This window comes from Danio aesculapii, chromosome 5 (assembly GCF_903798145.1).
Source record: "Danio aesculapii chromosome 5, fDanAes4.1, whole genome shotgun sequence".
NCBI lineage: Eukaryota > Metazoa > Chordata > Actinopteri > Cypriniformes > Danionidae > Danio > Danio aesculapii.
In genome coordinates this window covers 38,931,840-38,956,442 of record NC_079439.1, presented here as the reverse complement: position 1 = coordinate 38,956,442, position 24,603 = coordinate 38,931,840, and the positions used below count along the sequence as shown (strand labels likewise).

At 35.9% G+C, this 24,603-nt stretch overlaps 1 protein-coding gene across 1 annotated transcript in view; it reads left to right on the top strand.

Moving 5' to 3' along the window:
- gc (GC vitamin D binding protein) overlaps window positions 1-23,511 on the top strand; it is a 42,889-nt gene extending 19,378 nt beyond the window's left edge. The window contains exons 7-12 of the mRNA XM_056458156.1: window positions 1,879-2,005; window positions 2,485-2,687; window positions 13,709-13,841; window positions 16,570-16,664; window positions 20,977-21,076; window positions 23,323-23,511. Of these exons, the coding sequence (XP_056314131.1) occupies window positions 1,879-2,005; window positions 2,485-2,687; window positions 13,709-13,841; window positions 16,570-16,664; window positions 20,977-21,076; window positions 23,323-23,364 (700 nt within the window). The 3' untranslated portion in view covers window positions 23,365-23,511. The remainder of the gene's footprint in view (window positions 1-1,878; window positions 2,006-2,484; window positions 2,688-13,708; window positions 13,842-16,569; window positions 16,665-20,976; window positions 21,077-23,322) is intronic.
- Window positions 23,512-24,603: the final 1,092 nt, after the last annotated feature.

Here is a 24,603-nt window from a genome sequence, read left to right as displayed (position 1 = left end):
GTAACACAATGATCTTTAACTGAAAATGAAGCTACACCAAAGCTAAAAAAAATAACCATTTATTAAAAGGATATCACATAGCATTTGATTTTTTAAGGCAAGGCAAGTTTATTTATATAGAACATTTCATACACAAAGATACTGCTTTACATAAACAAGAATAGAAGAAACATAAAATATCAGGGAATAAAGTATCACGGTGTCCGCGGGGTCTTAAAAAGTATTAAGTCTTAAATGCTATTTTGCAAGGTATAAATTTTTATATAATGTTTGATTATGCAATGTATGGTTGTATGCTAAAGTTTGCCTGAATTAAATCTGTGAATATCAGGATGCTGTGTTGTTCATGAAATCAATAAAATCCTGCTAGATTTGACATCACTCTGCTTTGTTTACTGCAGTAACCAGGGCAACGCCATTATTTCTGCAGTTCTATAGGCACCAACCTGCTGAATTAGCTAGATTTAATAGATTTTTAAATATGAATAAAGTTTTCGTTTTGGATTAGTTTCTTACATTAATATTCAGTAAATATACTGTAAGTTAAAATCTCGCCAGTGTTTCCAGTTGAAACCTAAAGTGGTTATAAGGTCTTAAAATGTATGGGAAAAAGTCTTAAAAAGGTCTTAAAAGGTATTGGGTTTCACTGTCTGATTTCTGTGTATACTCTGAGTATAAGAAAAAAAAAACAATTCAAATGAAGACAGATTAAAATGTGTTAAAACAGGTTTTAAAAGAATAAAAAAAAAAAAAAACATAATAGTGCGATCTGTCGGACGGTCGGACGTAGCACAGTGCTCATTCAGTACAGACACAGCTAAACAGATGTGTTTTCAGTCTTGAGGTGAATGTGTCTAATGTTGGAGCACATCTGGTCATTTCTGAAAGTGACCATCTGATCATTTCTGTTTTAAGCACAGTGGATGTTCATAAGATACGAAACGTCACATGCTGTGTGATCACTTTTTACTAAACGTTGACAATTTTGGAGCTTTGATGATACCACCTTTACGTTTTGCACTTCTACTTTTTAAAACTGCTTCAAAAGCACTCTTCTAAGACTGATCTGCATGTATTTTTTCCCAAACAGTTCAACAGCACATTATTACTGCCCCCACAGAGCATTTTTTACATGCCATGTACAGACTACACAATATCAACCCGATTTTAACATGAGTTGCTTGACATAATGTGCCGCTGTGGTTTGTAATAACTATGATCTTCAAGGACATAAGAATCAATTGTTTTGTCTTGTATAATGCAACGTAGTAGATGACAATCAATGGCACGTCAGAGACACTTTTACAATGCCCCAACAGAAAAAGTATGTTAGACATCGGCTTCAGATAATAACCACCAAAATATGACAGTTGCAGTAATGGAAATAATTGCTTTAAAGTATCAGAATAACAGTTAGAGATCAACTCGTGTTATGTATAGGCTTGGGATTCTAAAACACCAGTTATGTAATAATGAATGGGAAAAGGATTGTGCATTTAATGTTTCATTTAAAGTACTGTACAAAAAATACAAACAAAAATAAATTCATGTTGAACATATCTCTGTTATTTCTATAGTGCTTTCTATGGACACCATGAACTGTAACTCGTTCTTTTTAGAGAGAATATTGTTTGTGAGCAACATGAGGATGAGAAAATAACTTTTCTGAGAAATACATCACACTTACTTCATGTTGAACTTAAGTTGTTTATTTTGTACTATTATTATTATTTACTCATAATGCCTATAGCACCAAGGACGTGATCCACTTGCAGCTAGCATGTGTGTGTTTACTGCTTAGTAGCCTGGAGTCCATTATAAGTGTTTTAATTAGATGCTGATATTGTCTTACGCATTCAAATTGTGTCATATTTATAGGCTTTCAGCATATTATGGAAGTCTCCTGGGGCTTTCCTTTGAAGAGGCATCAGTCCTGTCCAATCTCACCCATTCCGGGCTTGAAAAATGCTGTTTGCGGCCCCAACCTGAATGTATTATTGAAGAGGTGAGGGAAACGGTCAGATTCAGAGGAGCAGGTGTTCTGTACAACACAGTGTTGAGTAAAATACAATGAAGAGCAAAAAAAAAAGTTATTGAGACAATCATATTGCCAGATCTATTTGGAGAGGTATATTACATATTATACATATTAATACTGCTTCATAATTAATATGGATTTACTGTATTCCCTTTTTCTTTCCTTTACTCTAAATTTATTTGTATAGCCTGGTCTAAACTTGGTCCTTAAGTGAATCGTGCGCTTCATATCAATACCAGAAGTCACATAATGCTGCTCTTTTCAGTTTGGAAGGTAATTGATATAAATGCAGCAGTTATATCAAACTACCAACAAATGAAATAATGGGAGGAGATTATACTTTATGTTTGCAGGGAGGAGCACATGGAAGGAAATGCAGCAGAACTTATTTTGTCATGAAATTCAGCTGGAGTGACTCATTCATTGTTCTTTTCCTTTCATGACAGATAACAAGCGTTCATAACGTCCTCTGCGATGAATCCAAACCGACTGCGGTGTCAGAGGATTTGCGGAGGTGCTGCAATAAACCTGCGCTAGAGTCTCTTCCCTGTGTGGATGGCTTAAAAAGACAGTCCCATCAATCTCCAGATGTAGCAAATCCAGTTTCATCCCAGCTTTGCAATGGAGCTCAACCACATGGGATTGACAGGTGCTTATTTAATATTCATCAAATATTCAGAGGTAGTGAACTCATGCGTGTCTTAATAGAAAGGTCAACTGGAAAAGATATTTGCAGCTTATTTCATTATGATGTGCCACAGTTTTCTGAAGGAAGACCTTGCAATCACTATAGTATATTTTCATATGCTTTGACTAATGGCATGTAAATGCTAAAGTGATGCATAGTAGTATAATTGGCAGGTTCACTGTCACACACTAACTCATATTTAATACAAGGCCTCTGGGAACAGTCATGCTGCCCCCTTTTTTTCCCAATGAAAAGCGATCCTCTTGATTTTAATCTTTAGCTAGTCTCTCAAAGGGCAAAAGTGCAACTAGTCATGTATTATTCATAATGTAGCTTTCAATATGATCATATTAAAATGACTCTAAATGCTTACAAATGAGAAAACGCATCTGACCTGTGAATAATTGGCATTATGATCAGATATTGAAGCCTCTTGTGATTAATTGAAAACCAAAGCTTTATTTGGGCTGCAGGAACACGTCAGATTTACAGTCGTGTGTTTCTATGGCAACACTATATGAACGTTTAAATCAGGGATGTCTAAACTCAGTCCTGGAGGGAAACTGTCTGGCATAGTTGAGCTCCACCTTGCTTCAGCACTCCTTTCTGGTTTTTAGTATGGCAATAAAGACCTTGATTAACTGGTTCACTCTTGAAAATAAAGATTCTTTATTGACAACAATGGTTATATGAGGAACCTTTTGTGGAATTATTTAGTTCCACAAAAAGTTCTTTAAATTGAAATAAATGTTCTTTAAAAAAATTATTGTTTTTCACACTAATGGCCCTATCACAAGGCGCAAGACGCATGTGTCACAATTTGTTGCTATTTTCAGACCAGCATAACCCTAATTTTCACGTTATACACCACGTTGTTGAAATAGCAAATTAATTTGCATTACATTGTGGACTTATGGGTGTGCTGGTCTAAAAAGGAGGTGCGTTAAGGCGTATTGTTGGCGCATTGCTATTTTGAGAAGTTGAAATAGACCGCGCCATTGACCAAATAAAAGCTGGTCTAAAGTCCACCGCAGAGCACGTTAGTTATGTGCCTATGCAGGTCCATCGCTTATACATTGCTTAATACACACAGGATGTACAGCAACACACAAATATCTTTACATATGAAAAAAAATAAAGGATTAAAATGTTACCACTGCCTTCTTCATGTCCGGGGTGCTGTTTTCAGTTTATTTATAACGATTTGCATTTGTATAATGTTATTATCAACAGTCTTATTTATTATATGCATATTTATATTTGTTTTAATAAAAACAAAAAATAGGAAGTGTGTTTGTATATGACCACACTTCATTATTATTGTTCATTTATTTATTTGCTGGAAATCAGAACTGAATTTAGAAATAGTTTTAAAACAAATCTTTACGCTTAACAACCTAAATGAAATATGTAGGCTAATGGATGTCTTCAGTGGAGTGCGTACAACACTTAGTCAGAAAAGTAAAGGAGTAAAGTAAAAAGTAAAAGTAAAGTAAAAAGAAAATAAAGAGGCAGAATAGAGGAGGCTCATACTTCAGACATTCCCTTAATGCTTTTGTGCAATGTGCTTTAGACTTTGCACCTAGATCATTAAAATAGAACACTAAATGATTGACCCATTTAAGAACCATTGGCTGAAAGATTTCTTTTAGAACCAAAAATGGTTATTCTATATTACTGCTCTTTTGGAACCTTTATTTTAGAGTTAGTGTTCGTTGTAGTCCCAAATTACACACTATACACAATGCACTTATTCAAAATATACTTATGCATTTATACCCTTAACTGTGTAGAGTTTAGTGTCGTCCCAAATGGAACACTAACTTTTTTTTTTACTGACACCATTCATTTAAATTAATCATCTGATCACATTATAGAGGTTGTAGATGTCTCATAAAAATGTTTGTAAGTAGCAATTATAAATTCTACAAGGATGTGAACCCTTTTTCATAAGTCTGAGTTTATGAAAATGAAAATGGTGCTGAAAATGCTTAACATATTGACGTGTGTGACAAACGTTATCATACTACTGTCATGACAATTCTCTGACAGATTTAGTATGGTAATAAATATTTATACATATAAGCAATGATATTCATGAGTAGTTAAAATTTAATTAACGATAATGTAATGAAGATACATGAACAGGTCATGAGTTCATGCTGGTTACATTTAGCTAAAGCTAAAGTGTTAATTACATTAACAAAGATGGTCTAACAAGTAATTAAGATAGTTGTTATTCACACATAAACACATGTGACACATGTTGTAGTTAAAGTTCTTGATTAGCGTATACCTTAAATCATCATTAGTTCACAATAATGTTTAGTTTACATATTAGTACTTCATTATTTATTAGTACTGTGACTGTAAATTGTTACCAGTATACTTTACCGCTTGCATCATGACAATGTTGGCAACAACTGAGCCTTAAATTTCCTCCATGAACTTCAGCAGATAAATGGAGCTGTCAAGACTTACATATTAAAGTAGTGGAGTCATCTTACATTTTAACACTGGAAATGCGGACTTATTTACTCTAACTACTAGATTGGCTGCAGCGGTCATTCTGACTGTTTAAATACAGTAATACTGTACCAAATAGATTTTTGCCATTATTTAAATTCAAAGTCTCTGTTGTTTTTTTTAAGATACACTGTAAGCTTTATCAGTGTCAGTTGTTCTACTTTATAAAGTCATTATCTTATTTTTTATTTAAATACACCCCTAAAAAAGAGCAGTGGTTAATCAGCTGTTTTCAAAGACTTGTTTGTTTGTATGGGGTTCATGCTTTGTTTTTGTTTTGTTTTGTTTTGTACAATATTTAACCTTTTAATTTCCATTCTCCTAAAAACTTCGTGATCTTATGAAGCCCGTCCTTCTGAAATACACAAAATGTGCTTCTCAAAATCCTTTTTTATTTCCTTACTCCTCCATCCTCCCACTTACAACCTGAAAACCGATCGAGCTCAGCCATCTTGTAAAACATCTCAGTTCTCTAATTGCACCATGAGGAGAAAAGGAGAGAGGAGGCTTCCTGAGAAGGCATGAGTGAGCATACACAGGTGGATCCTTTGCGGAAGTGTTTTATTGACATAACGTGATGAGCATGGAAATTCTCCTCCGCTCCTCCGCTTTCACATCTGCGCCAATAATAACTAACTTCCATTGAAAAATCAAACACACACTAATGTAAAGATTGAGTATTAAATGATTGTAAATGCGGTTAGTTTTCACAGCTCCTGCGAACATTTTATGATACTTTTCAGCACAACAATAAGCAATTAATAACAGTAAATAATTCATTGTTAATCATAAATTTAAAAAAAATATAGACAAGCATGGTGTTTTGTGGAGATTGAGTCTTTGTAATGTAAATACTTATCTGTAATATTCAAGAATCCACACATGCACACAAAATGGGTGATGTACAGTTTTCATTAAATGACGTTGCTTTCAAGTGACGTTAAAGGAAGTGAGGAAATCATTTCACTTGAAACAATTCCTCTGTCCAACTTGCATTTTTTCCTTGCATCCTTCTCTCGAATCATGTGTGGGGTAGAGCTCAAGACTCAACCAAAGGAAGTGAGGAGAGGAAATGTGGATGCACAAATAAGAACTGAAAATCACCCAGGAAGATGTTCACTGTAATCCTTACAAGCCATGTGTTGAAGCGCTTGTGAATAATGTAAAAGAAAAATCTCTCGTTGCATTGAACATTGAGCATCATAGCTTTAAATGTTGTTTATGCCCAAACAGCATCATTACCAACTTATTAAACTCAATATGTGAATTCATAATCAAAGACCCCTTTAACACATGGGACCCAATGATATGCATAATGCAGATCAGACACATTTCTGTGCTGTGCAGCATCTGAGATCTTGTTTTTTGTTTTTTATTCTTTGTTCATTTATATGTATTAAGAATAAAAAAAGAGGAAAAAAACAAGGATACCAAAGAAAACAATTAGTAACATAAAACATTAAAATGTAATACTAATATAAAGAATGAAAATACAAAAATCTGAGTAAACGGTAACAAAAATTCCAGCTGTGGTTGTGTGTGCAGTCACACTTTAATAATAATGGACCCTTTTCACAAGACTGTTATGACATGTTTAACAGTCATCAGCATCTTAAATCCTTAATAGTTTTTAAAATATATATATATATTTTTTTTTAATGTGTGGTCATTTATATGTATTTACGTATGTATAATATCATCTTTGCATTAAATTACAAAAAAACTAATTACCATTTATGCAAGGCTTTTTAATGCAGTGTATATGGGGGCAGGACAGTAAATTTTATGTTTTTTCTCTCTTCTGGCTGCTGTTATCATTCATTCATTCATTGTCCTTCGGCCTAGTCTCTTTATTCATCAGTGGTCACCACAGCAGAATGAACTGCCAACTTTTCCAGCATATGTTATACCCAACCCAGTACTGGGAAACATCCATAAACACTCAGACACACTCATACACTACAGCCAATTTAGTTCATCCAATTCACCTATAGCACTTATCCTTGGACTGTTGGGTAAACCGGAGCACCCAGAGGAAACCCACGCGAACATGCAAACTTCACACTGAAATGCCAGCTGACGCAGCCAGGGCTTAAACCAGCAACCTTCTTGTTGTGAGGGGACAGTGCTAACCACTGATCCACCGTGTTGCCTACTGCCGTTATCAGTCTCACACAATTTTTCCCTTTTTTTTCCTTTTGATAAAAGCAACATCTAGTTTTTCTTTTATGTATATGAAGAGATCAGATGCAAAAACCTTTAAGTGCCATCTGAAATTTCCATCGAAAATTAGCATTATTCTCAGTCTCCTTTGTTTATGTTGCATTATCTCACTTTGAAAACCATAAAAAGAGCTTATTCTTTGCCATAAAAGTGAAATTACTAAACCTAAACACTGGAGCCTGATGAAAGTCCTCAATTTAGGTAAAAATTTCAGATGGCATTTAGAGGTTTTTGCATCTGAACTCTTCATATGTTGTACTCTGCCATTCACTGCGCTCTATCCAACTACTGTATGACGAACCACCAAGGTATGGGAAATGGGTGCAAACATCTGAGGTAATCAGAGGTCTAGAAACATCCATATTTTTTACGTAAACAAAATGTTGGAGAACTTGGTTGGATCCAGTTAATCAAAATGCATTTTTGCAAACCTCATATTAGATATATTGAGTGTCTTGTTCAATTCAGTACCAAAAAGAGGTACAGTCTTGTCAAATGGAATATGGATAAATGCTTTTCAGAAATGTTTTAGCTTTTTGCATCCCCAAAAAATGTGCATGACATAGGTTTTAGGCTACACAATGGCACAGTGGGTAGCATGTTCGCCTCACAGCAAGAAGGTTGCTGATTCAAGCCCCGGCTGGGTCAGTTGGCGTTTCTGTGTGGAGTTTGCATATTCTTCCCATTTTCGTCAGTTTCCTAAGGGTGCTCCGGTTTCCCCCACAAGTCCAAAGACATGTGGTACAGGTGAATTGGGTAGGCTAAATTGTCTGTAGTGTATGAGTGTGTATGGATGTTTCCTAGTGATATGCTGGATAAGTTGGCGGTTCATTCCACTGTGGCGACCCCAGATTAATAAAGGGACTAAGCAGAAAAGAAAATGAATAAGTGAATGAATACATAGGTCTTTCATCAGTGTCATCTGGATGACACATTGGGAGATGTGCCTGTATAGCCTGTAAAAGACATGGACGTAGTATCCGTGACATCACCCATAGGTTTCTGAAGAGCGCAAATGAAGCTACAAGTAGGCGTGGTCAACTGTCACCATTTTGTTCGTGCTTCATCGCACCCCCGGGGGTGACCAAATAAGGGCAAAGAGGCGGAGCGTTAGTGGATCTACAAACGCCTGCTAGCATTTTGCTTAGACAGGTTTTTCTTTGGGAGAAATGCTTAATAATTAATTACCTGCGACTCGTTCGTGTTATGACCACATGTGCTTGGTTGTACACTATCTCAATGAAGTGTTTAGACTTTTAAAAACACTGTTGTAATACATTGAGCCACAAAACATTATTCTTATAACATTTTTCTACAGGAGAAAAGCATGAATTATTTCAAAACACCTGAAATATAGTCTGTGTTAGTAAATGCAAGGCTATTTATGAAATCCAGGCATAACACTGTATGACAATGTTTCAGATGACTGTTCTATAGCCTACAGCTAATCAATCTGTCAGATTCTGAAGTGCATTACAGATCTAAAGAAAAATATAAATGATAAATTATCTTAAGTAAAGCAAAAACATTTCTAGATATTGTATATAAGTATATAAAAGTTGCACTCACCTGGGAAATAGAGGCAAGTTGAATGGGTTGTGAACACAATTAAGTGCACACAGCATGCCATATTATCTTATAATTGTAGGAAATAATTCCAAAAGGCACCTGACCGTATAAAGCAACATAAAACAAAACAAAAATACAATGTATATGCCGAGCTCAGCGGCTAATCAGCGGGAATCAGTTGAGGTGGCGAGACAGCAAGAAGTGAGACCTAGTTGTCATTCAAGTGTCCCCGCCCTTAATTATGCAGACTTAATGTAACTTAATAAAACTGAAATGGATGAGTTATAAAAAAATTCACCCCCTCACAGTTGTCATGAAGGGCTGTAAACATTTTTATCAGCTGTAAAATTGGCCAATTTAGCATTGCTGTCAGGGAACATCTGGAGTTCCTGGAGCCAGCCGCCAAAGGCGAGTTAGTGAATTGCAGTTTCAGTTACTTCGGTATTCACTTCAAGAGGTAGAGCGGGATACATACATGCTATGCATAAATGTATAGCTTTGCTCAGCAATTTTTTTAGTAGAAAAGGGGATAAAAGTATGAGATCCCATATTTGATTTTCCTACACAAATATTGCTCGCCTGGAGCACCAAGCATTAGGACAGGTTGCCCTCAAACAAAGATCTGAATTCTTTGACCTTTTCTTTCACCCACAGCTGTCAGTTTCAGTTGTATGAGTAAGCCAAAGCTGTTCTCTGATCAGCACCTCATGCCTTTCTCATTTAGCGAAATGTGACCGTATTCACTGCATGCTGTGCTGAATGAGGCTTCTTTAGTCACTTGCATGCCTGGGTGGACAGAAAAGAATGAACTCTCGCAGAGGGGCAGACAGCCATGCACAGAAGCCTATGTTTAATTTATCTTGAACTGTAATTAGATGAGCCACTTGACATGGAATGTGTGCACGCAAGAGCCCCACACAAACCTGGTGTCATTAAAGGTGACATTTGCACAGTGCTTCAGGGGGCTAACACCAGGTCATTTGTTGTAGCTTCTGGGCGTATACAAGTGAAATTAATGTAAGACAGGGTGCTCTGACACAAATGAGAGAAGTAGGTACAATTTTTATTAATATTTAAACTAATGATATTTAAAAGGTGTACTCTTGTTCTTCAGTCATTACACTGCCCAACTGCACCCCCTAGTGGTGGAACATAAAAATAAAATTGCAGCTTAAACAGTTTTAAGTGTTTCATTTTTATTCATTCAATTTGTTTCATTCAATTTTTATTATCTTTATTTATTTATTAATTTATTTATTTTTTGTATTCTAGTCTCTATTTTTTTCTATATTTTAGTTTCTATATAACTTTTAAAACATACTTAAGTGATGATGTATTTCAACATTAGCAGATATCTTAGAAAGATTCAATCATTTAATAAGTACATTTCCCAGTAGACATGTTAATTTGTTAAGATGGGATTTAACTACAGCGGTTTGAACTGTAATTTTGCTGAATGACTAAAAAGTAATCAGCATGATAGTACATTTCCAGTTAAATTCAATTCAATTCAATTCATGCTTATTTATATAGCGCTTTTACAATGCAGGTTGTGTCAAAGCAGCTTAGCATAGCTCTTGTAAACCATAGTGTGGTTTAAATTTCACTGCTGAAAGTTCAAACACTGAAGAGCAAATTCATCGATGCACAGCTCCACAAGTCCCAAACCAATCAAGCCAGGCTCTGTTGGTCACTACCATTATTCATCTGGCAAAACTGCCTGGTTATTCTTCTTAAACCATCCTTCTGCAATCTTATACCAAAAACAGAAATAAGGGCAACATTCATTCATTTTCTTTTCGTCTTAGTCCCTTTATTAATCTGGGGTCGCCACAACGGATTGAACTGCCAATTTATCCAGCATATGTTTTACAGAGCGGATGCTCTTCCAGCTACAACCCATCACTGGGAAATAGCCATACACACTCACACACACAAATACACTGCGGAAAATTTTGCCTACCCAATTCACCTAATCCACATGTTTTTGGACTTGTGGGGGAAACCGAAACACCCAGAGGAAACACACATAAACATTTGGAGAACATGCAAACTCCACACAGAAATGCCAACTGACCCAGTTGGGGCTAGAACCAGCGACCTTCTTGCTGTGAGGCAATTGTGCTACCCACTGTGCCACTGTGCTGCCCCGGTATTGAAACAATTTAGGTATTAGATGATTATTGTAATTACAACAATTATGTGAAACAGAATTGTTCCAGACCCACTTTATCTTAAGTCTATTTAAATAAACCATTTGATACAGTCCACTTGTTTACATTGTACTTGTATATAAAAAGCTTTCTGAAATTACATCTGCAGTTGCACTTAATTTAACAGCAACTGACGTAAACAATGTACTTATTAAAGAAAGTAGTGTGCTATTAGGTGAAAACAGAAGCAGTTATTACCTACTTTTTCTTATGATACAGTAAGCCCGTTTGTAACTGATTTGATTTCTGTACTAATTTATATATATATATATATATATATATATATATATATATATATATATATATATATATATATATATATATATATATATATATATATATATATATATTATATATATTGTTATACATATATATATATATTAAGAGTTCTGATGCAAAAACCTCAAAATGCCATCTGAAATGTTATCCTAAAATGACCATTTTTGTCAACCTCCGTTGTTTATGTTCAGTTATTTCACTTTAAAGGCAATGTAAATAACTTATTCGTCACTATAAAAGTAAAATTACTGAACCTACACACAGGAGTCGGAGGAAAATGCTAATTTTGGAAGAAAAGATCAGGTGGCTTTTAGAGGTTTTTGCATCTAAACTCTTCAAATTTATTTTTACCTACCTATTAGCCCAACTTTATTCTGCCCCTAATCTAACCATATCAGACCTCAACAGCAGCAAAAGTTATTTAAAATAACATGAGTTCAATAAGTACACAGAACCATACCATTATTATTATTTAGAATATACATTGGGACCAAATATTAGATGAAAGCCCAGAACTAAAAAACGTAAACAAAAGTAAAAAGCATATATTAATCACACAGTCTAACAAAACACAACTGAAAGTTGACATATAACAGCAAAATGTCTAAAGGGGATTGTGAAAATAAAGTGCTACCAATAATAATGATCATTCTAATGATTTGATTCTTTCCAGCAGCCATTCGAATGATAAATGGGTCAAATGCTCACTGACCCTGACATCCCAGTGAACTAATTATTGACACACAAACTGCATCTGATTTGCACCACACAGCAGTACGACATACACTCACTGGCCGCTTTATTAGGTACACCTGTCCAACTGCTCATTAACACAAATTTCGCATCAGCCAATCACATGGCAGCAACTCAAAGCATCTAGGCATGTAGACATGGTCAGAACTATCTGCTGCAGTTCAAACTGAGTATCAGATTGATTTAAGTGACTTTGTTTATCATTAACTGTTTTGTAACATTTTGATTTTATTTCATTTGTCAGTTTTTTTTTTTTTTGTTGTTGATGTTTTTATCAGATTCCTTAGAATCAATCTAAATCTGCTCAAATTGAACACTATTACTTGTAATCAGTTCAAAGGTATGAATATGGCATAAATATATCTAGCTTTAGAAACACTAGATTAGTTAAATTAGTTAAATTCTATAAGGTTTGTTTGCTTAATATTCAGGGGCAATTGACCCAGCGTTATACTCCACACAATAGATGAATTAATAAGAAGCATTTAAAACACATTGGATTTATTGATATTATTACATAAATATTGTTCTTGTTTGTCTAACAAAAATCAATCACATAATGTTTATTAGTTCAGTTATGTTAACACTAGAACCACCGGAGGTTGAAGCATTCTGAAAATTGCCAGTGTGGGTAAATTTTACCCAGCACAAATTTTGTTTAGAAATTGCTAAAAAAAACAACAACATACTATTTAACTATTTTTCGCCACTGTTAACAAAAAGTGTCTAGACTCATGAAATGATTATTTCAGGATATCAAGATTATTTAAGGAGTAGGTTATGAGTTTTGAGATTTGAGCCATTTGAGCCATCATACTCTGATACAGAACTTATACTCTTGACTCTCCATCATTTGTTGCATTTTGTGTTTGTAATAGCTCTTCAAATTGACTTCTTTTAGTCATTGTGACTTTATTCATTTATTATAACCACTAATTCAGTGAGTAAAATTGAAAGTAAAAGTCATTGATGAGTAATTTCAAACATAAGCAGTGCATAAATACAAGCATTTTTTTTTTTATAGTGGGTAAATTTGACCCACGCTGGTGCTTATAGGTATAAATGTCCCACCTTTTAATCTATTTTTATTTAAACAATTTTTAATATCTGGGAATTGAAAATAAGCCAATTTTAGAAAAAGTCAATGACTGGGAGGGTTGAATGCTTTATTGAAGGATCTTTTATGTACATTTGAATAACAGTGATGGGTAAAATTGACCCCATGGCGGTTCTATTGTTAAAGGTATGTAATCCAAATAGATTGGAATTTTATATGCATTCGGAATACATAAGTCTTATTTGTTGGGCCTAAATATTTTTTGAGTGAAGAGGAACAGAATTATATTGTAAGGCAGAACAGGTGAAATACAAAGTAGCCTGTTTCCAAGTGTCGTGTGTATTTCATTTGTCTGATTCCAGATATTTGTTTCTGATTGGAGTGAAACATGCCACCGTTTCTCTGCCTGTGCTGACGACCATCTTCGATCGAATCAGGGACACAGTGATGGCCTGCTGCTCATCTGCTGATGCCTCTGCATGTTTAACAGAGAAGGTCAGAAAACACTAATCATCTGTACAATCACTGAGGTTGCTTCTCATTTTTGAAAGGGTGCTTTAGCTTATGTTTTCACATGATATCTTTGTAACGTCCATTTGAGGGTGAATCCAGCAATTGATAGGATTTCACAATGTTGCAAAGTGCAGCGTCCTTATACAGTTTAAGAAAAAAAATTAAGGTCTGTCATTACAGTGGTATCACAAAGCACAATTAAAAAAAGAAAGCTATTTACCCTGTATTGGTACAACAACGAAAAAGCCTATTACTACTTTAAAGGCATAAGTACTTTTTGTATTGCCCTTGTAACAATTCAACAATCTATCCCCTCTTTTTCTGAGCTTGTTGTTGCATGAAAATAAAAAATCTCAGAAACAGATGTAACCCTCGTTCCCTAAAGGAATGAATGGAGACATTATATTATAAGTAAAGTTTATTTATAAACTAATTTTGAGAGGATCACGTGCTTATGATTGCTTGCAACCGGTCCCGCATTATTCAGTTTATAATTCACCAATCAGATGATTCCTAAGCCACTCTAAATACCCTAAGTTTCATATAACAGCCATCTACGTTTTGAAGAATCCCCCCTTCCACCCCTACTCCTCCTCCTTTTTTTAGATGGGTGGCATGGTGGCCCAGTGGTTAGCACTGTTGCCTCACAGCAAGAATGTCATTGGTTCTAGTCTTTACCAAGCCAGCCAAAGTTTCTGTGCAGAGTTTACACTTTCTCCCCGCGCTCTCGTGGGTTTCCCCCGGGTTCCCCGGTTTCCTCCCACCGTCCAAAAACATGCAACTTAAGTTAATTGACTAATCCAAATTAGCACCATAGACATGCTCCTAGTAAGTAGTCACCTCTTAAAGAGCAATCACTATCTGTTCATTAGCTACTAAAGAAGGGGAGTTCTCGAGATCTACCTGAGCTCAAACTCCCCTCTTGCCTTGCAAACGGGAGGGAGCCCTGAATTGTATGGGAACCAATCAATCTGAATTGAATGAAAATGGACCAATAAATATGGCATGAGCAATCTGCATGAGCAGCCACTCCCATAATTATGAGTACATAAAGTGAACATATGAGATTACATATCAGGCTTCTACAACTGCATTCAGCTGGCTATTCAGCCTCTGTGGTAACAAGACATAACGCCTCAAATCCTTCCTTCAGGAAACAAGGGTTATATCTGTAACCGAGATATGATATATTAGTAATTCAATAGTTATGTTGTAATGAAATTAGGGAATATGTTTGTAAAGCGCAACAGAATCTGAATCTGTTCTGCATTTGGGGCGATGTATGCCAAGTGGGTAGAATGAGCACACAAGAACCACCAAAGGCATAATCATCTAATGCCTCAGATGAAGGCTCTTACTGCCATATTTTTGTGCTCTAAAATCAGCCTTTTTCTCAGGCTCTCATGTGTAGGTTTAGTAATTTCACTTTTATGGTGACAAATCTGTTCTTTTCATTGCCTTTAAAGTGAAATGACTGAAAATAAACATATAAAAGGCTGATAAAAATGCTCTTTTAGAAATAAAAATACTGACAGCACTGTCGTTTTCTGTTTTTCACTTATACTTTTTGTATAATTCTGAAGATTGAGCAAAGTCTACATCAAAAATTTTTATCAAGTATTTCTTAAAGTGTATTTCTGAAAAGTATCTTTGTAAAGTATTTCTGAAAGTATTTCTATCTTTTTAGTTCTTTTTTTTTTTTTTTTTTTGGAAGGGATCATTAGTTTCAACTGTTGTTGTTTCTATTTTCATTTTACCAGCATCCAAATAGATCCAGACTTGCCTGAAACTGACATGTGCTGTACCAGTATGTGATCCAAGACAGGAGAGCTTGTTTCATAACAAGCTGATTTGAAAATGTTTTGTGTTTAGCAGCAGGTTTCAGTTATAGGAATTACACAACCAAGCCATTCTTCAGATTTCAATTGCTTATTTAACTGTAAGATAGCTGAAACCCTGCGTAGATGGCTATTGTGAGAGCCTTTGATCTTTCTGATGCATGTCTAGATGATTCGCAGGCACAATGACACTCTGACTTGACAATGAGTGCCTTAATTTTGCTGTGAAGCCTCATCTCGTTTTTGAGATTGGGATTGCTTTGTTCGGAGCTCTGAGATGTTATGCTAATGGATTCCAAAGCGTTTTTGACAATAATACAAAAGCCACATGAAGAAATGCTGTTTCGCACAGTGTTGGGTAAAATAACTTTAAAGAAACCTTATCTTATATGCCATAACTCTAGCACTTCTTTTAAATCTCAAACATGATGTTAAAATCTCACAGGCAGCCTGATCTAATGCCGTTTTTCACCCTCCAATTATCCATTCCCTTCTGTTTGCTGCATGCAGTAAATGGTGAAGTGAGAAGATTGGCTGGTGAGAGCATTTAATTGAAGGGACTAAACTACATCTACACCCTGAAAACGAACTCACATCATTAGCATGCACCAACCAAGTTGGTTTGCCAGCTGAGACAGTGGTGCAAGATTTTAATTAATTCAGAGCGACAGGCTGCTCTTTGTACCCAGCAAGTGCCAGCCAACCCAAACTGTCAAACAGCGACACGTTACTCTCACATCTTCTCTCCCACCGCTTGAGCTGCTTTAAACAGTGGCGAGGAAGATACATTAATGGTTTTAAGAGGTTGTATTGCTGGTCAAACTATTCTTTCATTTTTTTTCTCTTGCCCTCTCTGAAATTTTATCAAACAGGAGAGCACATTGAAAAAGACTACGGCCTTTCTGTCCAAGCTGGAGGACACTTGCTCGCAGTACTCCAAACTGGACTTGCCAGCGTTCACAACTCTGTAAGTTACAGTTGCAGTGCATTCACACCAAGCACAATAACTATAAAGAATACAATCAAGCGAGAGTTCTAAACCTAAAATCATTCTGGATAAACGCAGAACAACAGGAACGATCAAATCATGACTATAACGATTAAGACAATATTATTTGGATAGTCAGAATCGGGGCACAATTTAAAATAAGGTTTTATTAGTTAATGTATTTACTATCATGAACTAATTATGAACAATATTTGTACAGCATTTATTAATCATACTTCAGCATGTACTAATGCATTATTAACATTCAATTTCATGCTTGCTAACATTAGTTAATGCATCATAAGTTACCAAGCTAACAATGCACAACTCTATTTCCGTTAATTAACATGCACTAACATGAACAAATACTGTAATTAACATTAACTATCACAACCTTATTGTAAAGTGTTAGCCAAAATCAGTACTGTCGCAAGATTGCGATGCCACCCTGGGCGACTGCCCATATTGCCCAAGCCTAAATCCGCCACTGCCCAGAATCCATTGAAATAAGAAGGATTTACACAACCTAAACCTATGGACTACATTGTGGAGAAGCCCTGTTAATCACTCTTTTCAAGGATTAATGACTTAGTTAATGACTATCTAGAATACAATTAGTTAGTAATTATAAGAAATGCCATGGTAAAGAATCATATAAATATGGACGTTTTGCAAGCCAGGCTAGTATTAAAATAAAATATTATCTGGTATCCAGTTTGTGTTGCCTCTTTTGAAAATGTTGAGGAAAATAGTTTGTTGTTTTCATTCCACTGTGATCACTAGAATCTTTATTACATTTTTAAATAAAGATAGACGTCACATGAGCTAGTAGCACACTGAGGACATCTACTGGTTACAAGGGGGTAATGCCGAATTAAATCACACATTAAAAAAGATATTTATTTATTTGTTTTGTTTTATTTTATTTATTAATTTTCTTTTCAGCTTAGTCCCTTTATTAATCTGGGGTCTCCACAGCGGAATGAACCACCAACTTATCTAGCACATGTAATGCAGCGGATGCCCTTGCAGCTGCAACCCAACTCTGGGAAACATCCATATACATTCATTCACACACATACACCACGGACAATTTATATTACCCAATTCACCTGTACCGCATGTCTTTGGACTTGTGGGGAAAATGGGAGCACCTGGAGGAAGCCCACACGAACATGCAAACTCCACACAGAAACGGCAACTGACCCAGCGAGCTTCTTGCTGTGAGGCGATTGTGCTACCCACTGCGCCACTGTGCTGCCCAGTATAGTGTTTGTATATAATGTTATTAATGAATTATACATATTTTTATTTATTTGACAGTGTGTATGAAAATACATTTATTTTTATTGTCCCTGGTGTGAACAGGCCTTTAGACTAGAAAAGTGCATCATCAGTAGATGTAGTTTAATGGCAGGGGCTTTGAAGGGAAGGAGCTGGTTACTTGGTAACACTTTACAATAACAGTACATGAATAATGATGTATGAATATGTAAACTAAATATTAGTTTATTATGAATTGATGATGAGTTAATGCATACGCTAATCATGAACTTTAACTACAACATGAGTTTGTGTGTAAATAACCTTAATTAACTTTTAGTTCGTGTTGTAAACGAATGTATTAATTAACATTTAGGTTTAAGCTATATGAAATGAACTTATAAGCTGTTACTGTTTAACTGGATAAGTAAAGTTCGTAGACAAACTTTATGGTGGCTTGAGAAAGCCTTGTCTGAAGGTTTAAAGTAGTTTTAAAGTTTAAATAACTGAAGTAGTTTTAAAGAAGTTTAAAACAGTTGGCATAGTACACATATGTTAGCATGTTTCTAGTATGAATTGGCATGTTTCTTGCTAGGTGGTGGATATGATGTTCTAGGTGGTTGCTAAGGTTTTGCTTGGTGGTTGCTAAGGTGTTCTGAGTGGTTGATAATTGGTTGTTAGGGTGTTGCTAGGCAGTTGCTAAGGTGTTCTTGGTGGTTGCTAAGGTGTTGCTAGGTGGTTGCTAGGGTCTTCTGACTGGTTGCTAGGGGGTTGCTTGGTTGTTCCGAGTGATTGCTAAGGTGTTGCTAGGTGGTTTCTAAGGTGTTGCTAGACAATTGCTAAGGGGTTGCTGGGAGGTTGCTAAGGTGTTCTAGGTCACTGCTAAGGTGTTGCTAGATGGTTGCTAAGGGTGTTCTGAGTGGTTGCTAAGGCATTGTTAGGAGTTGCTAGGTGGTTGCTAAGGTTTTACTAGGGGGTTGCTAAGGCATTGCTAGACGGTTGCCAAGTGTTGCTAGGTGGTTGGTAAGGTGTTCTGGGTGGTTGCTAAGGCATTGCTAAGTGGTTGCTAAGGCGGTTGTTAAGGTGTTCTAGGTCGTTGCTATGGTTTTGCTAGGGTGTTCTGTGTGGTTGCTAGGTGGTTGCTAAGGTGTTGCGAGGCAGTTACTAAGGTGTTCTAGGTGGTTGCTAAGGTGTTACTAGACGGTTGCTAGGTGGTTGCTAAGGTGTTCTGAGTAGCTGCTAGGCAGTTGCTAACATACATTAGCATGGTTCTAGTATGAATTAGCATGTTGCTAGCATGTTTCTAGTATAAACTAGCGTAATGTTAGCCAGGGGCGTCGCTAGACCCAATTTACTGGGGCATGTGCCCCAGTAAATGCTTTGAGATATGATTTACTTCATATGCAGGTGTATTTATTGAAGTGGTAATTCCGAAATAAAGACGTAATTCTCTACGTGCAACCGAACCAACGCTGGTGAAATCAATGTAGTTTAATCTAAAAGCAAACTGATGCATCTCTGCGTGTGCGCAGAGAACCTAAGCGCCTCTCGCAAGTGCTGCTCTTCTGCCGGTGCGAGTCCCTGTAGTTAACATGCAGGCCAAAAAAGTTGCTGTTCACGCATCGATCATGCGTTGTAAAACCGGCCTAAAAGCCTTTTTTGTTTTGCAAGTTTACAAAACTAAAGTTTAAACAATATAATGGTGATTTTATAAGCATGCCTCCCGATTGATTTTTTTTTTTGTATGAAGCAAAAAGGAGTGATGACGAATCAGGGAGGTAAGACTTAAAATCCCAATTCTCTGCCATGAGTCTCATCTAAGACAACAAATACTTCTATAAAACATATTTTTTTGTATTCTACTGAATTGTCTATAGAATTTCATTCAAATGAAATTAATATTCATGCAAAAGATTTCTTAAATGATCTTAGCATCACTCCAGTTGTGTCTTGTTGTTTTCCAGTTACATTTAAGATTATTTAAAATAATAATTGTATAATGACAAAAATACTTTTATTTATAATATTTTTTTTTGTATTAAAAAAAATATTATATATATATATATATATATATATATATATATATATATAGATTAGTATGATTCTAGTATGGATTAGTATGTTGTTAGTATGTCCAATGTAAAGTCAATGGCAGTTTTTTTTTACAATGGAACTCTATGAGACAGTTGCTAGGGTGCCGTAAGTGTTAGGGTGTGACTAGTAAGTTGAAAGGTCATCAGTGATTGGCAGATTGGAAGTCTGAGTTAAATGAGTGTAACCTTAAGTCTGTATGACAGTCTGGCGCAAGTTATGATGTCACAAATTTTGGTCCAATGTTAATTCAATGGGACTTTTTTTCAAATTTTCCCGGTCAGTTTTTGGAATACCGTAAGGCGGATCAGTTGGAGAAGACAAAGCAACTTAATTCAGTATAGTTTGGAGATTTTGAGTTGGTTTGGTGGTTGTAGTAGGAACGGTCTAGGATGAGATGCTTTCTTAAAATAGTCAAACAAGAAGAAAATGGAAGAAGAATAACTTTAAGTAGTATAACAGTATGTTGACTTTCTCAAACCACCATAATTATGTCGTGACTACTTGGAGGGGCACATCATCATTAATTGTTGACGTTGACGGAAATTGTTTCTATTGTTATTCAGTGTAAATGCACTAAATGGATCTGCATAAGGAGTTCATGATAAGAATAAGCATAAGAATGGGTTAATGACGATGTTCCCCTTCAAGTAAAGTCGTGATATAATTATTAACATATTATGAGTTCATCATGATTAAATTAAGCAAAAAGCTAATGTGGTAATTAATTCATTACAAACAAACAATCATGTACTTACGAGTAATTAAGGTAGCTGCTATTCACACATGTTGTAGTTAAAGTTAGTTCAATATTAGCGCATGCATTAAGTCATCATTAGTTCATAATAAATACATTTTTAGTTCACAAATGAACACATCATTCATTACATTCACTGTATACATCATTGTAAAGTGTTACCCTTTTGATGTCCTGCAGGATGCAGAAGGAGGGAGAAGAGAATCGTAAACAAGCATGGGTTTCTTGGGCCTCGTCCTGCTGCTCTAAGCTCTCACCGGCACAACTGTGTCAGAAACTGGTAAGCAGAATAACCTACTAGTTTTTGAAAACTTTAAACCATGAGTCACTTGAGTACTGTAATGAGGTTAGGAAGTGTCTGTTTACATTGAGCGTAGTTAGCACACTTACTGATTTCACTCACTATTCATGGTTAGAAGTCAAAGTTGCAAATAATGTTCATTTATCAGCAACAACAGTTGGCTATAAAGAATAAAAGGCACATGATAATTTTGATTACAATCAAACTGATTTAGGGCACGTGTCCAACAAAGCATTTTTTTCACATAACATAACAGATCGGAGATTAGCATTTATTTTCAATTTAAAAAAAAAAAAAAGTGTATATGAATAGGTGTAGGGGTGCCTTTTTTTTGCAATAAGATGTCATACATTTGATACCCATTTATACTCAAAAAGGTACACTGAAAAAGGTGATTTCTGCAAATTTGTTGCAAACAATTTATATGTTTTAATTTAAACAAACAAATTAAATTTAGTAATGTTCAACTTATTGTTTGTTTGAATTCAGCTCAAATAAATTGTTTACACCACTTTAAAAAATCCAAGGAATCATCTTTGAATATTTTTTTTTTCAGTGTATTAGTGCATACTGTTTAGCATCTAAAAGCTGTTATTTTCAGCATACAACTTCAAATAACAGCTTACATTTATTTACACATAGTTATTAAAATTATTTTTTTTTAGTAAAATGTTTTAGGAAAATAAATGAAAGAATATACATATGTATATGTACGTACACACACACACACACACACACACACACACACACATATACACTCACTGGCCACTTTATTAAGTACACCTGTCCAACTGCTCGTTTATGCAAATTTCTAATCAGCCAATCACATAGCAGCAACTCGATGCATTTAGTCATGTGGACATGGTCAAGACGATCTGCTGCAGTTCAAACCGATCATCAGAACGGTGAAGAAAGGTGATTATTGAATTTGAACGTGGCATGGTTGCCAGATGGGCTGGTCTTCGTATTTCAGAAACTTCTGATCTACTGGGATTTTCATGCACAACCATCTCTAGAGTTTACAGAGAATGGTCTGAAAAAGAGAAAATATAGCCAGTGAGCTGCAGTTCTGTGAGCACAAATGCCCTGTTGATGTTAGAGGTTAGAGGAGAATGGCCAGACTGGTTTGAGCTGATAGAAAGGCAACAGTAACTCAAATAACCACTCGTTACAACCGAGGTATGCAGAAGAGCGTCTCTGAACGCACAACACGTCAAACCTTGAGGCAGATGGGCTACAGCAGCAGAAGACCACATCGAGTGCCACTCCTGTCAGCTAAGAACAGGAAACTGAGGCTACAATTTGCACAGGCTTACCAAAATTGGACAATAGAAGATTGGAAAAACATTGCCTGGTCTGATGAGTCTCTGCTGGTGGTAGTGTAATGGTATGGGGGATATTTTCTTGGCACACTTTGGGCCCATTAGTTCCAATTGAGCATTGTGTCAATGACACAGCCTACCTGAGTATTATTGCTGACCATGTCCATCTCTTCATGACCAGAGTGTACCCATCTTCTGATGGCTACTTCCAGCAGGATAACGCACCATGTCATAAAACCTGAATCATCTCAGACTGGTTTCTTGAACATGACAATGAGTTCACTGTACTCAAATGGACTCCACAGTCACCAGAACTCAACCCAATAGAGCACCTTTTGGATGTGGTGGAACAGGAGATTTACATTATGGATGTGCAGCCGACAAATCTACAAAAACTGTGTGACGCTATCATGTCCATATGGACCAAAATCTCTAAGGAACATTTCCGGTACATTGTTGAGTCTATGCCATGAAGGATTAAGGCAGTTCTAAAGGCAACCCGGTACTTGTAATGTGTACCTAATAAAGTGAGTGTATATATTTATTCATCTTTTTTTTTTTTTCTGCTTAGTCCCTAATTTATCAGGGGTCGACACAGCGGAATGAACCACCAACTTCTCTGGCATATGTTTTACACAGAAAATGCCCTTCCAGCTGCAACCCAATACCTCTCTCATACACTCAAGCACACACTCTACGGCCAATTTAGATCATCCAATTCCAATTATAGCACTATGTCTTTGGACTGTGGGGGAAGCCGGAGCACCCACAGTTTAAACTCAAAATTAGGTTCATCTTAAGGTCATAAAGATCAGATGAGGTTTCAGAATGATGATTTTAATTTAATACTTTCAAACAGTTATTAAGCCGAGGTTTGATTAAAGCTCCTGTTTTCTGTTTCAGACAGAGGAGGTTATTAAATATGATGATGGCAGTGCCGCTTAAAGACTCACTCTTCAAAGATCCTTTTGAGCTTCAGCAATTGCGCTGGATGAAGAGATCGTCTGAATTCCCCCTCCAGTAGGAAATGTCATGCCTCTCGCCATCTGAGATGCTTTATTCTCTTTAAATAAACTTTTCACTTGCTTCAAAGAGTGTTTGTTTGTTTTCTCTGTTCAGTTTGCTCTTTTAGCTCAGGAGGCTTGTGGCATTTGCAGTGTAATTGTATTATGCTTCTGTATGAATAACCTTTTCTAGCAGCATAACAACGTCCACAGTAAGATGGTTTTGTTTGTTGCCATGGTGTTTCATCACAGACTACACAACTCATTCACATTTACATTAGATTTACTATTTCTTTCCTTATTAAAGTGATTAGCAGTTAATTATTTTACCCAGTTGTTGTTCATTGACTACTGTAAACTTCCTAGTCTTGGTGTAAACAGAGAGCTTTATTAAAAGCTTTAATTTAATGAAATCAAATTAAATCATCAAATTGGTCGTCAAATTTGTAGTTTCCAGCTCAACCAATAGCAAGAGTTTTAGGTGTGGCCACTGCAGCAGGTGGAGCCAAAAGGGGGATTGTTTATAGTTTTTTTTTTACAATCGTTTTGCCACAAATTTCAGAACCCTGGTGTCAAAATTCAAGACTCTAGACACACAATTCCCAACCATTGCCAAAATTGCACATTTTTGCAAAACTCTTCATTCTTTTTTTCAAATACTTGGATACAATACACACAAGTTAAAGATACTTTGTTCATTGAACTAAAAATCACCTTTTCAATATAATACAACTAAACATCAAATTGATCCCATTTCAAAATGCAGCTCACACAATACATTTGAAATAACTGAGTATTCTTTTAATTAACATGATGTAACTATCAACTGATACAAGTGCTCAAAATAATAAATAACAGTTACTCTTGATGCAAGGCAGGTGTTAGACATATAAATCTAATAAACTAATAATGGGTTAAGGAGGGTGGGACTAGACGATAGACGGGAGAGCACATGACAGAGACAACACAAGCCATGTGCTCACATAAACTCATTAACCGCGTGTTCGTATGACAAGACACAACACTGAAGCACACAACAAAAGCACGCGACCAATGTAAACACAGAGCCACGTGCTTTGACAACAGACGTAAGACACTAGCACACGATAAGTGAAAACGTTACTGTGCGCTCACATAAATGCAAGCGCATGTCTCATCTCAGCGCCAACCAAAACCGAAA